Source organism: Pinus tabuliformis, chromosome J (genome assembly GCF_031772625.1).
Source record: "Pinus tabuliformis cultivar Carrire ecotype Pingquan chromosome J, CPIR1, whole genome shotgun sequence".
NCBI lineage: Eukaryota > Viridiplantae > Streptophyta > Pinopsida > Pinales > Pinaceae > Pinus > Pinus tabuliformis.
Window position 1 is genome coordinate 179,564,435 of NC_142295.1, and position 18,271 is coordinate 179,582,705.

The 18,271-nt window shown below is 35.2% G+C and overlaps 2 protein-coding genes and 1 pseudogene across 2 annotated transcripts; 2 read left to right on the top strand and 1 right to left on the bottom strand.

Moving 5' to 3' along the window:
• The first annotated feature begins 1,260 nt into the window (after positions 1–1,260).
• Positions 1,261–1,818, top strand: LOC149226260 (uncharacterized; annotated as a pseudogene).
• A 2,214-nt stretch (positions 1,819–4,032) lies between these two features.
• Positions 4,033–4,596, top strand: LOC149226261 (protein S40-6-like). Its single transcript, XM_089380154.1, has one exon. It carries the CDS (start codon positions 4,033–4,035, stop codon positions 4,594–4,596), a length of 564 nt encoding a protein of 187 aa, XP_089236280.1.
• Positions 4,597–14,613: 10,017 nt separating this feature from the next.
• Positions 14,614–15,925, bottom strand: LOC149226262 (uncharacterized). The gene is made up of 2 exons (XM_089380155.1): positions 15,840–15,925; positions 14,614–15,106 (listed from the first exon to the last, which is right to left on the bottom strand). Exons 1-2 carry the CDS (start codon positions 15,923–15,925, stop codon positions 14,614–14,616), a joined length of 579 nt encoding a protein of 192 aa, XP_089236281.1.
• Between the last annotated feature and the right edge of the window lie 2,346 nt (positions 15,926–18,271).

Sequence of the window (18,271 nt, forward strand, 5' to 3'; positions counted from 1 at the left end):
GTCCCTCTCCCTGCATACTTGTCACTAGTTCTTATGGCGCTTCAGTGCCCCCACACGGCTTTATGGAAACCCAGTTGGCCTTACGAATGGCCATTAATTTACAAACGTCAATCTACATTAAACGAGTGGAATCTTTCAATCGATGTGACGATTCAAGAAGAATATTTCATGACGTTTGAGATATCTGGAGTGTATGTTGCATGTGCATAACCTATATCTATAATATAATATATAATAGTGAAATGGGCTATCCAGGATTTAAATCATTTTTCGAAAAAATTAAAAGATAGTTTAGACTAAAGAAAAATAGATTAGTGGCGAAGCGTTGCTTAGGATACCCATCAAATTTTCATATTTTTTTATTTTTTTTAATCGACATAGAGGTGGAACAAGTTGATCCACGGGCCGATATAATTTGTATAAACTAAACTACCACATTCAGCCAGTCAACCTGCACCTACAAACTTAATTTAATATACATACCGATTTATCGATGAGTTCGTTTTCTACACAACTCGTGCCATTTGCAATTAAGAAAGAACGATAATAAATAAATACTATGAAAATACGTCTCTGAACTTTCCCATATTGAAATGGTCCGCGAGAGTCTAATACATCACATATTTATCTATTCTTATTCATTTTTACTTATCGAATATTATATATATATATGTAGAATGTCAAATTGAAATAGTTCATTTCAAAATTAAAAAAAATAAAAAAAAATAACTAAAATTACTTTTTAATATATGTATTTTTTGTTGGAAGTAATTCTTTTATTTCAAGTGTTTTATTTATAATACAAGATGTTAGTGAATATTCCGAAGTATTATACTAGATGTGGTTGTTTATCATGTGTATAAGTTGTTGTTGTGTCATGGAGCAGTGATACCATCCACTTCGTTAGGAACTAGATTTGTCAAAGTGAGTAATTTATATCTTATATATATATATATATATATATATATATATAAACTTTGTGATCAATAAAAACATGAGAGTGATTTGTGTTTTGTAAATTTTCTCTCTCTTTTTATTTTTTTGATAAGGTATCAAAGTTCATCTTAGCCTAACTTTCTCATGAGAGGACTCAAGAAAATGGAAAGTTTTGAGGGTTGATCCATATGATTAGTGTGCAGATTTGTTTTTTTTGTGTAGATTGGAGTCCCTTTGGAAAATTGATCGTTGTGGCATGACAGTGGCATTTTCATTTAATTACAAAAAAACATAGTGGTGACCCAGATCTAGAAAACCAAAGAAATGGATTTTATGAGGCTTCTTTTGATAGTCTTCGCCCTAATTTCAGTCATAAATCTGCAAGGTGCTTTAGGTGTGATAGTATGTGAGAAGCTGCCCATGGAGATTTGCGCATTTTCGGTATCACCTTCTCGAGCACGTTGTGTACTTGAGAAGTCCATCTATAGAGATGGCAATATGTAGTATGAATTCCAATCCTCTCACATTATTGTGGAGAAGGTTAAAGAGTGGAAAGAAATAGAAGAACGCAGGAATGCATGTGGGGTAGAGAGATTGGCAATGGGGATGTCTACAAATGCTCTAGTAGAAGGTGATTTTACTAGGAAACTATGCTTTCCAAATTGCTACAACAAGTGGCCTAACATCATGGAGTTCTAGTTCAATCTTTCTGTGGGGGAATGTATATACTTGCCCCTCTCGTGTTGGGCTCACAAAAGCGGAGATCATCGAATGATAAGTGAAGTTATATCTGGATCGAAATCATGTATAATCACCTAATCATTTATTGTTGCTCCTACAACAATTGGTTATTGGAGACTTGAAAATGTCAATGGCTTCTAGGTAGAATATTATTATACATTTATGCAACTCCTTTTTATTAGGATATAATTACCTTCAGTAGAGATGTTGGGCTGGAATTGTTTAAGGAGAGATGGGGGATTTGTTATATATTTAGTCAGGCAAGATCAATGAAAGGGCCAAATTTTTCTCATAAGAGGGTTTCTTTCTCCTTAGAAATCAACTATATTTCTACGTAGATAAATTCAGATCTAAAGTTTATTGTCCTTAGCATTTCTTGGAAATCTAACATGAGCAGAGAACAAGTTTCATGCTTAGGGACTGCGTCTTTTCTTATGCGCAGAAATTGTCTCTATCAGTGAAGCGTGCCAAATTCAACTTGTCAATTGGATTGATTTGTTGAGATTTAAGTATTACATTGACCTCGAATTTCCGAAAGCTATTTCAAGCATTAAAACATAATTGATTGGAGGTAGAGATCTCTATTTCAAGTGCTTTTCCAAAAGCTATTTCAAGTATTAAAACATAATTGATTGGAGGCAGAGATCTCTATTTCAAGTGCTATTGCACACTTCTATTGGAGGCTGAGATATTAATGGCGATATGAATATAGGATTGATTGCGTGTTTGTTTGTAATTTTGTGGGGTAAGTTGTAGTATATTGTTTTGAGTGGTGATATATGTAAAATTTATATTATATTGTTTAAAAAGAGTTGGTGGTTCTTCAATTGGAAGCCCCAATGTCTGAAACATCAATTCTTATGTGTTAGTAACGTTAAGTTGTTTGATCAACTTTTGAACACATTCATTATCCATACCCCATCCTAGCCATTGTCGGACAACCAAAAAAAAATATCTGACAGATTGTGGTTGGTCCAAAAGATGATTCATTAATTGATGACTCTTATCACTCAAGCCCTGACGAGCCGGGTTATCAATATTGTTGATCTTGCAAAGTTCATTGTGAGAGGGAGTTACATTTTAAATGGAGGTCAAGTGACAGCTCGAAGATGTGGTGGTGAATGAGCGGTGTTTGCGAGATTCTAGAGTTGATGAAGATCAGTCACACATAGATTATCCTTGTTGTTGTAGTATGTTATTTCAATGGTTTTCAGGTAAGAATTAAGAGAGGGTGTTGGAAGTAATTCTTCCATGTCATCTGTTCCATGTGTATTACGGGTTGTCAATGAGTATTCTCAGGGGTTATTCTAGATGTGGTTGTTTCTCATGTTTATGAGTTGTTGATGTGTCATGTCGTAATCATAAATCCATTTTCATAGCATCTAGATTTGTCAAAATCTGTAATTTGTATCCTATGTATAATTCTTGTAATCAATAAAAATATAAGAATGATTTGTGTGGCGTGTAATTTTTCTCTCTCTTTCTATTTTTTTGATATTTCTATTACACATTCCCTCCCTCAAATCCTCAACAAGTTTATCTATTTTTTATTATTTTAATTTAAAACTATTATAAACCAATATCAACTTACAAGGTTATATGGTTGAACGTTTCGAAACTTCATACAAAAATTATCTTAAAAACCAAAGCAACAAGAAAATGCATCCTATTACTTATTACTTATTACCATTGCTCACTCACTCTCTCAAATCTCAATACCGTAGATCTTGTCAATTGATCGCGCATGTGATATAAAGATCTCAGCTAAAAAAATCCCATAAAGAGATAGAGATGCAGCAGGTGCTGTATAAGAAAAAGCAACATCTTACGGATAAATCAATAACTTCAGCCTTTTTTTATATATATAACTTCCGTATCATTGTTAAAGAGTATGATTTGTCGGACTTTTTCACATGGGATGGGAGTTTAGGTTGTTGAGAGGGACATGAAGAGGGAATCGGAGAATCATCGGGCCGTGAAGGGTGGAGGGGAACACACATGCCCCACGCATAAGCATCCAATCCAATTGTAATAGTCACACAGAATTCCGTTTTAACTCCAAGGATTCTCAAGTATTAAACCACACTTTTGGGTTCGGGAAGAAGCATTCCCTGTCTGACAGTTCTTATGTATGTAATTGCAGAAAATTGAGCTCAAACCTCATCAAATCCACTCTCAGTATTTCGTTACCTGGATTTCTTACCTTCTGAGTTATAGATTATGACTTCTGCGGACTTCGAAGAATAACAAGAAAAAGAGTTCGTTATTGCTTAGAACATTGTAAGCAAACGGAAATTTGTAAGCAGGATCCTTGGTATTTTGAAGGAAAACATTGCATAGAGCACTTTGGTGGCCATGGATGGCAGTAATTTTATGCTGAGGAGACCCAAAACTATGGACACTTATGATATATACAGGTTCTTTGGCTTCGAACAATCCAAAAAAATTGAGAGCTCGGAGACGAAGGAAGAATTTAACGAGGAAGATATATGGGGCACTGCACTTGATGCAGAGACCAAGCGGGAGGCCTTTCAGGAGGATGGGTGTAACAGTTTGGAAGAGAATATACCGGTAAAGGAAGGGATAAGGCAGATTCCTAAATTTCATGAAACGAAAAATAAGAGGAGAAAGCAGTGTTCTTCTGCCCCTGCGAATATCCCTGAGTTGTGTGAGATGATATGGGAAGAGAGGAAGGACATTCGTAGCTTCTGTAAGAAAACGCATGGAATGATTTCTGATAATGGTAGCAGTAGCGATGATGAGAATGGAGATTTTGATGGGAATATGATTCCACCCCATGAGTTCATTGCCATGCAGCTTGGCCGGAACGAAATAACTCCGTTGTCAGAATTTGAAGGCGTAGGGAAGACCCTTAAATGCCGAGATGCGATCTGGTCGATGACAGGTTTTATTGCTTGAAAAGTAATGGACATTGGAAAATCTATACGCTTATTTCTGCTCGTTGTGAAGTTGAGCTGTAAGGTAGGAAGTGAAATTGTAATAGAGTTTGAACGATTCTTTCGGATGATTTGACATGCCTAGGTTTTGCTTTTCTGATAAACTGAAAAGCACAGGTTTTTGACCATGTTTTAAACCAAAAAGAAATGTTCGAACAATGTGGAAAAATCTAATTTCTAGATTACGAGGAAAACACATATCATGTTTTTAGCATTAATACAAATTGAGTTGTATGGGCGTTGTCTAGCGATGCTACAGTTTTCTCTGGAGAGTAATCTATGGTTTTCAATTATTTTGCAAAAAAATCTGTGGAGGGTAAATTATGTTTTTTATTTATTTTGTAAAATGATAAAAAATATATATCAGATTAGAGTATTTTGCATTAGTTTTTTTCAAAATAATTAAATTATTTGAAAATGAACCACATTTATGGGTTCAAAACCAGTTGATCAAAATCTTTCCCAAAAAAATATTTGATACATTAAACTAACCAATTTAGAAATTTTTCAATAAAACTTTTCCAATAAAAATTGATTTAGCAATGTCTAAAAAAACCCTAAAATACCAAAAATTCCATGATTTTATAACGGTAACCTGAAGTTCCAAATATTTCAACTAGACCTTTCCAAAAATGAGGTACACGTAATTAGACTACTCTGTTAAAAATAAATTAAACATGGTTAAAAATAAATTAAACAATTAGAAATCATGAGTTACACGTAATTAGACTACTCTGTTAAAAATAAATTAAACATGGTTAAAAAAAAATTAAACAATTAGAAATCATGAGTTACACGTAATTAGACTACTCTGTTAAAAATAAATTAAACAATTAGAAACTGGTTTACTACATATGCGTAAACACAAATACAGCTGTCAAATCTCAATGATGACTTTATCGAAAGTTGAAAAAACAATAATTTAATCTCACATTTACCACGTATATGATTATGTAAATCATTATAAAAAAAATTTCATTCAAAATTTTAATTTTACGTTTTACGCCTTGATATATAATGCAGTATTTATTTTTAATATTAAACTTGTTAATGTTACTGACTATGGCATTTTATCTGCCTGAAATAAAACTCTCTCATGGAATTGAATTCATAACGCAACATTTTATATATATAATCTCCAAATACAATTAAAACATAATTTTTATATATTCATTTTTGAATAAATTCATTTTATTAATAATATTTAAAATTTTACAAATAAAATAAAATAAAATATATATATATATATATATATTAAAATTATATTTTTAATTAGTAGGTTTACTACAACGCTGGTTAAGTTTCGTAATAATAAATTTAATATAATGAGTTTATTTTTTGTTGACAAAAATTTAAAATAATTTGGAAGAAATTAAAGTGCCTTAGAAATTGAAATTGAGGGTTATCATTTTCTATATATACATTTGGGGACTAAATTATTATTTGGAAGAGGTAAGTTGTATCAAATCAACTTTTAATAGGAAAGTCATCATTCATTTTCATGTTAATTATATTGCTTTTGTTGAAATCATTCTTTGTAACAATTTAGGTATTATTAGTAATACTATTACTATTAAGCATTACTTAGAAAAAGAAAGTTGTAATAGTTAAATTCAATAAAATCACCTATAATACCTTGTTATATGACAATTAAAGCTTGCAGAAATAGCCTTTATAAAAATAGCTCAAGTTTGATATTCATCACAAGTTAAACTAGAATTAAAGCATTCAGAAAAGGATAAATGGATGGCAAAAGCTTCTAATAGGGCTTCAAACTAATTTTTATTTGGATTGTGAATGCTTATAATGGGGCTTGAAACCAGTTTTTATTTGGTGGACCTTAGGATATGGCATAAGAAAAAATTCTCTTTGACATTCTCATTAATCATGTTATTTTGATTTGGATGGATTGTGGAGAAAAATTTAAAAAAAAATTATAACTTATAATTTGAATTGAGGGAAACACATCGTATTTTATCCTCCTCATAGAAGCAAGTCTTTCCCACATCGAATGCATAGCTATGAATGCATGTCTATCTATAAGAATAGGATAAATAAGATGGAAGGAAAGAGACTCTAAAATTGTTTTAAGATTAATCCAAAACTATATTCGACTCAGGGTGGGATGGAATAAGGATTCCCACTCTTCAAAAGACCATTGGAAATAAGGAATAAATTAATAAGGATATTATTAAAGGTATTATTACATGATACTTTGAGAGAATGTAGTGCAACAAAGAGTTGGAGGGAAGAAGAAAATTAAGCTATTATAAGCAATCAATGAACTCCAAACTAAAAGATAAAAAATGCCTCTCTATCTATCAACTAATTCTTCTGGGTACCATAGTGAAAATGGATGTTGCTCAACTCCGAAAATACCTTGGGATGAAAGAGTATATCACCTTTGTGACACTAATAGAATTAAAAATGAAAATTACTTTTTGTTGGAATGTATTTTGTATATGAAAAGAATATGATTTTTAAATGATTTGCCACACAACCAATATTCATAATATTTTAATCCAATAAAACTATGGTGACCTTTGAATTCTTCATTTTTTTTTCAATATATATATATATATATATATATATATATATATATATATATATATATATATAATTCCAACTAATCCTTTTCCTTCTTAAAATAACATAAAACAATTTAATCTTAGTAAATATTAATTGTCATTATCATCAAAATCAATAAACTCCTAACTTACCTAAAAATAGTATAATACTATTTTACATGTTATTTCTTTTATATAAATATAAAGATATAATAAATTAAAAGATTAAACATGTATATTTTTGTTCTAATTACGGAAAATAAGAAAACTAATATTATTAAATAAAATAAATTTTTTCATGAATTTTATAATAAAATCTTGTATCAATAGTTCCCAAAACTCTTTAATGAAAAAGAATCTTTCATCTTTATAACACTAAAACAATTAGAGATGGAAATAATTTTCTTATGGAATATCCTATTTAATACTAGATGAGGAATATGTCAATCATAAATATATCAATGTCAATTCCAAAAATTCCATGGAGCTACAATATTTCTTACTTGCCACAATAATATTTGACCACTTACATTGAATATATTTTTATAAATTTTAATTTTTTACTATATTTAAATTCATATATATATATATATACATTTCTTTCTTGTAAAGGTCATTGGTTTGAAACTCTATAGGTAAAAATCCAACCACGCTAAGGGCTAGTGTGGGCCAATCCAAGTGTGATCCTTGCGTGATTTTGATGACTTGATTCCTCTAGGTCATGACTACTCAAACCATGTATTAGGCATCCCAGTAAGCTAAGGACTCACATTACCCGACTACACACACACACACACACACACCTTGCGATATTATATTTGTGTTTTTCATACAAAATGGTCTTACCCATCAATACTAAATATTATAATATTAAACAAAACATATGTTTCATCTTATTTACCTCTAAGTTGGGTTTGTTATATTGAGGTTAATTACCCTTGCAATGTATTTTTTCCTGGGAGGTATGACCACCCTTTCCAAGGTAATGTTGTGGCGAATGTTTAGACCCAAACTCCCACATATTCATCTTCTTCTATTTCTACTAAATTTTGAGAGTACATCAACAAGTGGCTCTGAGTGAAGATATATCCAATAAATCTATTTATGTCCAAATGTACATGTGTAGGGCAATATGGTACTTTAGAACTAGGTGATCCTTGATTTTTTTGGGATCCATATTATATCAATGTATTGTTATTCATCCATATCAATGCTTTCAAGATAAAAAGAAATAAGGAATTAACTTACAAGATTACTTTTAGTAGTGGGGCCCAACTTAGAGAATTGAGATCAAATTCATTTTGGGGGTAAAGTTTACATCTTAAGAATCACACACATTAGCACTATTGTATACATCATTGAATCTTGAAATTTATGACTCTTGGAAGTTGACCTATCATCATGGACCAAGATAATTAAATAGTGTGCCATGTCAACCCATGTTACTTATAGAAAGGGGATAGCCAAATGGATATTATGAATAAGACTCTAGAAAGGATAGGTTATAACTCATGTTTAGGGTCAAATGGGTCGAATTTAACTACTAGTTAGCTATCAAGATATGTTATAATAATGTACTAGAAGGAAAGGCATTCCATTTTATTTTCATGCATTTTTTTCCATATTAGATAAGACTATCTTTGTGTATATAGGGATATATCATAAAAAAATGGGGTTTGTGTTCTGTAGTAGCCCATGAGCCACATGTCCTAATAAAATCCATTGGAACTCCCTACTCCTTTATATTTGCATCATTTCCATTTGGACAAAAGAGAGCAAAGAAGCCTCATGTTTCACATCGGTTTCATCCTAAAATTGCTTGCTAGATCATATATTGGTGTTCCTTTCTTAATTGTGTCATTGAAATCCATTATTTTCTATTTTGCTCATTTAATCTATTGCATGCATAAACAACTAAAACAAGTAATAAAAAAATGAATTTAAAGGAATTAGCACTTCATGGTATAGATTTCAATTTACTTTAATGAATATATTATTATATGGATTTAAGAAAGAAGGGGCTTGCATTCCTAGTAGAACATGTTTCAAATATAAATTGTAATGTCAACCTACTCATGGAAACCCTAACTTATAATATTAGGGTTTGAAAAGAAAATGGGTGTTCCAACATAGAGATTAAATCATAGGATAAAGCAAAATATCATAATGAACCATAGAAGGAATCCAAGAAATAGAAAAATAAAATAGCTATGTTTGAGTTCTATGAACCATTAACAATTTCTCTTCAAGATGGGAGAAAGGGAGGATACCAAGTCATGTCAAAGTGAAATGATTACTTTGATACATAAATCATCAGTTGCAATAGTTAGAGTTTTCCTTCAGCATTCACCACATTCATGAGGAGCAAGAAGTTTCATTTTGTCATATGTAATTAGAAGCACATTCCTTGACTTGGTGGAAAAGTGATATGGAAACAATGAGTCGAGAGGGGCACTGTGTAGTAATTAAGTGGTAGGATTGTAAAACTATCACATAGTACCAATTTCACCCTATTGGGTATGTGAAGGACTAGTGGATCTAATGGCATTATTTCAGGTAATGGTATGGGCATAGTGTATAGGAGTACATCATAGAATTCAAGAAGATGGAAATAATTTTGGATATATATCCCATGAATCTGAACATATTTAAGCATCTACAAGGTCTACCTACTCATTTTTGAAAGAAGTGATAATGTGATGGGACCAGCCCGTGACTTATGGTTTAAAACCACAATAATAATTAACAATGAATGATTTAATCAATGGTTATGTGATTAGTTTGGTAATCAAGGGTTAGCGTTGATGTTTTGATTGCATTGATGATTGTACTGATTAAACTGTACATTGAGAGAACAATTGTCCTAGCCTCGGGTTTCCTTCCCGCCCTTAACCTTTTTGTTGCTACTCCATCATTTTCATTCTGCTTTGTTTGGAATTGAGAGCTCTGCTCACCAGTTCTATGGGTGACTGTAAGTGTTTCAAGTCGATGCTCTGTTCACGCCGACTATGGGCTTCTCTGTTGGTAGGTGGTGTAACTATGCTCAGTGTATGTATTCACATTCTCGTTAGCTCGGCTCTGTCATTTGATTGTTGGCTTTGATGCGAGGGTTTCTCTACTCCCTCGGTGGTCTGGTGCTTACTGTCTCTCCTTCATTCCTTACGCATTCTGCTAAGCTTTATCAATGGTTTCTTCAGCTGCCTGTATAGTTATTTTATTGTTTAACTTGTCTGTGTGTTGTGAACACAGGTTGCGGCCTCAAAAGGACCCTTTCCTCTGCGTTCACTCAACTCTGGCAAGGTATTAACTCGTTCTATGCTAAATGTTGTATCCACAATTTTTCTTGTGTGCTAATAGTTACTGCTCCTTGTGAGTAGGGTTTCTTTTAATGGCTGTGACCCAAATGTGGGTTCCTTCATCCAATGCTGACTGATGAACTGGTAAGTTCCCTCAGCTTCTCTTCCCTTACTGTCTGTCACTGATTTTTTTGTTTAATCTACAGTTCAACGATGCTAATGATTTTGTATTGTCTCTGTGTAGGTTGTTGTGGCCTCTAGTCAGACTACTACTCAGCCCTTCCTCCAAACAGAACCGGTAGGGTCGTTCCCTATTGCAACTTGTTTAGTTGAGGGTTTCATTAATCATTTCCTCCCGTAGTGTAGTCGGTCATTAGACTAGAACCTGGGCCTCTGTTATGTCGTCATCTGGTTGATGACAAATTGGCCTTCGAGCTTAGTTGTATTTTGATTTCGTTGATTCTTTAGTTGACTGTAACAATTTCACGGTAATAACCCTAACCCTCATTTCTCTGTTCTACTCCCGTAGGAGGGTTTGCTCGACCTTAGGGTCGCTGGACTTTAGAACTTGTATTTGTATAGTTTATATGCAGGTTTTGATATTGTAACACTTTCAAAGATGAATTTAAAGAGTTTTTGATGTATAGGGTTACCTCTTTTATGAATGCTCTTGTATGTGGTTATATTTGTTTAACTAACGGCTTTGGCTGTGATGCACTCTGGTACTTCTGTAGTTTTTTGATGTGACTAAAACTGTCTACTCAGCCTTCGCGTTGATATTGTGCCTCTGTCTGTCTTCGATTTTTGAAATTGTATCTCTGCTTGTCACTTGGTTACTGGAACTTCATCTCTGTTTATTCTGAAAGGATTTCTGGTAAATTATACAGTCGTCTTTAGTTATAAATGATAGAAATTAGTTAATAAAACAAGTACTAGATAGATGGATTCAAGAATGAAAAAATGTCTCTCTTTGTATTACTCTTCTGTTCTAGAATGTCGAACCCCTTACACACTGTGGTAGATTCATTTTGTAATGTTACAATACAATTATGCAAACTATTTGCAGTTGTTTATTCAATTACACAGTTGATAACTATCTTGTTGTTTTAGTTTTCTCGTTCTGTGGAATACATAGATAATATGTTTCTTTCTATTGTTTTTTCTTTTTAAACTAAATAGCTATAAAATAAATAAAAGAAAAACAAAACAACAGTGTGGTTGTAGCCACCTCCACCTAACTGTGTTGTCCCTAATTACCTATTAACTGATAATGAAATAAAACAAGTTCCTAACACTTATTTTTTTAACAAATATAAATGAAACCTAATGATGATGAACCTTTCCTCCTTAGCTGAGACCAACACCTGGTCATGGTGCCCTTAGCTAGATGCTCTTGCATCAGGCTCCTAGGGTAAGAAAGATTCATGACTCCCGTCCATGAGCTTCTCAATTGAATAGCCTACCTGTTGTATCTGTCTAGCGTTAAGCCATGAACTATCCTCAATGGGATGGTACTTCCACTTGACCAGATATTGCAGATATTCTTTCCGCCAAGTTCGCTTGGCCACGTGAGTGTCAAGGATCCTCTAGATCTCAAGGGGCTGAGAATAAGGCATTTGTCTCATCCAAGTCTCACTTCCTTCCTGTGTGTTCCATGTAGGCCATGTAGTACTGTCTTCCTCTGGACTCGCAGTATATGGAAATAGGTCTTCCACATTGAAGATGGGTGAGATGCTTATCCCTGGTGGCAGCTGTAATTCATAAGCATTGGCTAAAAATTTCTAGAGAATTTTGGAGGGGCCTACCTTTTTGTACTTCAGTTTGTTGTATGCACCTCTAGGAAACATTCCTTACGCAAATGTGTGAGGACTTCATCCCCCACATTAAACTATACCTCTCGCCATTTCAAATCTGCCAGCTTCTTAAACTTTTGACTGCTATCCTACAACTTAATTTTTCCTGCTCGTGTAGATCATTCATTGCTTTAGTGAAATCTTCCCCATCAACACTTCTTCTTTCTTGTTGTCCTAGATCTTGTAACTCGTGCACTTTGCGAGGATGCATGCCATATAAGATCTGAAAAGGACTATAACCCGTGCTATGATTAGGCGAGTCGTTGTAAGCGAACTCTGCCTGGGCAAGTACTCAATCCCACATTTGTGAATTTTCCCGAATTAAACATTGTAGCAGGTTCCCCAAGCTTCTGTTTACCACCTCTATTTGCTCTTCGGTCTGCAGGTGATAAGCAGAGCTGAGACTTAACTGTGTGTTCGTCTTCTTCCATAAGGTGCGCTAGAAGTTCCCTGTAAACTTCACGTTCCTATCAGAAAGAATGGAGTTAGGTAGACTGTGTAGCTTGATGATCTCTGTGAAGAACAAGTGGGCCACGTGAGTGGCATCACTGGTTTTTCTGCAAGGGATGAAATGTACCATCTTTGAAAACTAGTCTACTACTACCATCACCGAATCATAACCTCGCTACGTCCTTGGTAGACCCAAGACAAAGTCTAAGCTGACTGAGTTCCACGGTCTACTTGGAATGGGAAATGGTGTATAGAATGCCGTATTCTGACTGTGTCCTTTCGCCAACTGACACAGTTTACATCTGGTCACAAATCTCTACACATCCCTTTGCATTCTTAGATAACAATAAAAATGGCTGAGCTGTTCTAACATCTTGTCTACGTCGAAATTCCCAGCTAGACCTCCATTGTGCTTCTCCTGAATGATATCCTCTCTCATTGAACAATCGGGAATGCATAACGATCCCCCCTCAAATAATTACTTCTCCTACAAGTTATAGTCCAACCATGGACTATTGTTTCTCAGCAAATGATTCTGACAAGCTTCATAAGCCTCTTTGAAATCCATGTCGGCCTGATACAAGTCTTTCAAATGCTCAAAGCCCAGTGCTTGTATCGTACTCTCCTGCAAGAGCAAGGTTCTTTTGCTCAACGCATCTGCCACCTTGTTGGCCTACCCGCTAAAGTGTTTCAACACAAAGGTGAAACTCTGCAAATATTCAACCAACTTAGCATGCTTATGATTTAGCTTTTTTTGTTGCATTACGTATTTCAGTGCAGAATTATCAGAGAATAAAACAAACTCATTTCCCAACAGATAGTGTCTCCAATGCTTCAGTGCTTGGGCGACAGCATAGAATTCTTTGTCGTAAGATGAATACTTCTGCATACTCTCATTCAACTTCTCGTTGAAAAATGCAACAGGTTTGTCTTCTTGGCTAAGTACAGCTCCAATGGCCATACCGCTTGCATCATAGCGAACCTGAAAAAGATTTTTAAAATCTGGCAATCTCAGGATTGGTCCTTTTGTGATCTTCTTCTTCAGTAGCTGAAAAATCCTCTCTGTTGCCTCGGTCCAATGAAAAGGTTGACTTTCCTTCTTTATATTGTCCAACATAGGTGCACAAATTTCATTGAAATTCTTTATGAATTTACGATAAAAACTTGCCAACCCATGAAAACTACGTACCTCAAACAGACTTTTTGGGGATGGCCGGTTGACAATTGTTGTAATCTTCTATGGGTCCATCTTCAACTCATTTTCTGCAATCAGAAAACCTAGATAAACCAGTTGTTTTTGCAGAAAAGTGCATTTTTTCAGATTTATCAGCAGCTTATTCTGCTGCAATTTTTCCAGCACACTTCGAACATATCGAAAGTGTTCCTCCATCGTCTTGTTGAAAATTAATATATCATGAAGATACATTATTACAAACTTTCAAATGAATTATTTCAGAATTTCATTCGTCAGTCGCATAAAGGTACTAGGTGCATTACTAAGTCCGAATGGCATTACCAGCCACTCATACATCCCTTCATTAGTCTTGAAGGTTGTCTTCCACTCATCCCCTTCCCTGATTCGAATATGATGATAACCACTCTTCAGATCAATCTTTGAAAAGTATGCTATCCCACTCAGGTAGTCCATCGTGTCGTCGATCTGAGGCAGTGTAAATATGTACCTGGTGGTAATCTTGTTGATGGCCCTAAAATATGTGCACATTCGCCATTCTCCTCCTTTCTTGGGAGTGAGAACTATTGGAACTCTGCAGCGGCTCAAACTCTCCCTTATCAACCCTTTATCCAACAATTCCTACACCTGTTTTCTAATTTCCTCGTTATCTTTGGGGCTCATCCGATATGCTACCTTGTTCGCTAGACTTGCTCCAGGTATAAAGTCAATATGATGACTTATACTTCTCTTGGGAGGAAACTTATCTGGTAAATCATCCACTACTATTTCGTTGAATTCCTGCAGCATTTGCTGAATTTCTGTAGGCAAATCTGACACCTCTGTGTGTAACAGCACCATTTTTGCTCTTCTCACAACAACATAGTTTACTTCATTATCTTCAATATGTTTTAAAAACTTTTTTCCACCCATTAGAAACACTTTCGTCTCGCTTGTTTCTGCTATCTCTTCCTCCTTGATTGGAACAAGTGTGTGCTTGATCCCATCTTTGACAAACTTATAAAAGTTTGTATTCCCGTCATGCACTATCTTTCGGTCATACTGCCATGGCCTCCATAGCAGTATATGACATACGTCCATTAGCATGATATCACAAATAACCTTGTCTTTAAACCTGCCAATATGGAACTTAAATTCACACTGTTTGCCAACCAACAGCTGATGGCCCTTCTGCAACCATAATACCTTGTAAGGAATGGGGTGTTTCAGCCGCTTCAAACCCAACTTCTCTACCATCTATGTGGCAGCCAGATTATCTGTGCTCCCACTGTCGGTAATCAACTTGCATCATTTTCTGTGTGACTTACAAACTGTCTGAAATAATGCTTTCCATTGAGTTTGTTCAGCTGTTTCTTCAGCTGGTTTTAGTAATACCTTATTTAGCACTAAGGCTTCCCCTGTTTCTGACACATTTTCTGCCTCCTGAGGTGGTGCCTCTACTTCCTCGAGCTATGCAACAAACACTCCTCTTTGACCAGCTTGTTTCGCTTCAGGACATTCAAAAGATCTATGCCCCCACTTGTGGCACCTGTAGCACTGATAGTTAGCTCCTTTGCCTCAACCATTCACTCTTCCTCACTGATATGTCCTGGCACGTCTAGTGTTGTCTCATTTTTTTGTTGTCCCGGAAGTTTTGGAACTGCTGCCTTCTTCACTATTGCTGGCAGTTCGTCCTCTGCCATAAGATTGTCCTCTTCCTCTGCTAGTTCCCCATCCTATCCTAGCATTTTTTTTTTCTAGTGATCTTCTCCTCTGCCTTCATGGCACTCTGGTAGGGTTGCTCTATATATTTCGAGCAAAGAATGTTGATTTCATTTAGTATTTCCAATCTCAGACAATTTACGTACCTTGCTATTTTCTCTGGGGTGTCCTCTATATAACCAGGTCTGAAATTTACCCAGTAGAACTCTTTAGTATTCTCTCTCACTGTCATCCCTTTTTTTTGAAATTCTCCACTTGCCGATGCAGTGCAATCTGGTAGTCTTTGGGCAAAAATTTTCCTTTCAACTTGGCCACCATCCTGGACCATTTCTTTATTGGCAACTTGTTCATCCTTCTTCTCTCCGCTTAGACACTGTCCTACCACAAGGCTGCATGTCCTTTCAGCTTTGTTGCAGGGAACTTAACTCTCTGATCTTCACTGACCTCTTCACACTCAAAATATTTTTCCAATTTGTTGATCCAGTCCAATAGAACTTCTGTGGACAAGCTGCCATCATAATTTGGAATTTCTGGTTTAGGCTTGCTACTAGCCAATAGGATCGACCTCAACAATCTCATTTTCGGCCCTTCTTCATCCGATCCATATGCTTTCACTATGGCTTCTTCTTCGCTATCATCTCCTACCTTTCGATCCATTCTCCTTCCTGCTTCAACTGCCTCCAAACGGGAAGTAAGGATCCTAATTTTTGCCCGCAATCCTTCCTCTGCTACTCTCCGGGCACCTCTTCCATGACCTCGTCTCCCTACCTCCATTTTTTCAGGAAAACTCTAAATCCTGCTCTGATACCACTATGATGGGACCATCCTGTGACTTATGGTTTAACACCACAATAATAATTAACAACAAATGATTTAATCAATGGTTAAATGTGGTTAGTTTGGTAATCAAGGGTTAGTGCTAATATTTTTATTTCATTTATGATTGTATTGATTAAATTGTACATTAGGAGGATAGTTGTCCTGGCCTCGGGTTTCCTTCCTGCTCTTGGACTAAACTGTAACCTTTTCGTTGCTACTCCATCATTTTTGTTTTGCCTTATTTGGGATTGAGAGATTTTCTTGCTGGTTCTATGGGTGACTGTAAGTGTTTCAAGATGATGCTCTGTTCACGCCAACTATGGGCTTCTCTATTGGTAGGTGGTGTGACTATGTTAAGTGTTTGTATTCACATTCTCATTAGCTCAGCTCTATCATTTGATTATTGGCTTTGTTACAAGGGTTTCTCTGCTCCCTCGGTGGTCCGGTGCTTACTGTCTCTCCTTCATTCCTTACGCGTTTTGCTAAGCTTTATCAATGGTTTCTTCAGCTACCTGTATAGTTATTTTATTGTTTAAATTGTCTGTGTGTTGTGAACACAGGTTGCATCCTCAAGAGGACCCTTTCCTCTACGTTCCCTCAACTCCAGCAAGGTATTAACTCGTTCTCTACTAAATGTTGTATCCACATTTTTTCTTCTATGCTAATAGTTACTGCTCCTTGTGAGTAGGGTTTCTTTTAATGGTTGAGAACCAAATGTGGGTTCCTTCATCTAGCGCTGACTGATGAACTGGTAAGTTCCCTCAGCCTCTCTTCGTTTGTCACTGATTTTTTTGTTTAATCTAGAGTTCAACGATGCTAATGATTTTGTATTGTCTCTGTGCAGGTTGTTGTAGCCTCTAGTCGGACTACTACTTGGCCCTTCCTCCAAATAGAACCGATAGGGTCGTTCCCTGTTGCAACTTGTTTAGTTGAGGGTTTCCTTAATTGTTTCCTCCCATAGTGTAGTCGGTCATTAGACTAGAACCTAGGCCTCTATTATGTCATTGTTTGGTTGATGGAAAATTGGCCTTCGGGCTAAAATGTATTTTTGATTTCGTTGATTCTCTAGTTGACTGTAACGATTTCAGGATTATAACCCTAACCCTTGTTTCTCTATTCTACTTCCGGAGGGGGGTTTTCTCGACCTTAGGGTCGCTGGACTTTAGAACTTGTATTTGAATAGTTTATATGCAGGTTTTGATACTGTAACACTTTCAATGATGAATGTAAAGAGTTTTTGATGTACAAGGTTACCTATTTTATGAATGCTCTTCTCTGTGGTTGTATTTGTTTAACTAATGGTTTCGGCTGTGGCGCACTTTGGTACTTTTGTAGTTTGTCGATGTGACTAGAACTATCTGCTCAGTCTTCGCGTTGATATTGTGTCTATGTTTGTCTTCGATTTTTGAAATTGTATCTCTTCTTGTCACTTGGTTACTCAAACTTCGCCTCTATTTATTCTAAAAGGATTTTTGGTAAATTATACAGTCATCTTTAGCTACAAATGATAGGAATTAGTTAATGAAACAAGTATTAGATAAATGGATTCAGGAATGAAAAAATGTCTCTCTTTGTATCACTCTTCTGTGATGGAATGTCGAACCCCTTTCACACTGTGGTACATTGGTTTTGTAATGTTACAATACAGTTATTCAAACTAGTTGTTTATTCAGTTACACAGTTGATAACTATCTTTCTTTTTTAGCTTTCTCATTATGTGGAATACATAGATAATATATTTTTTTCTATTTTATTTGTT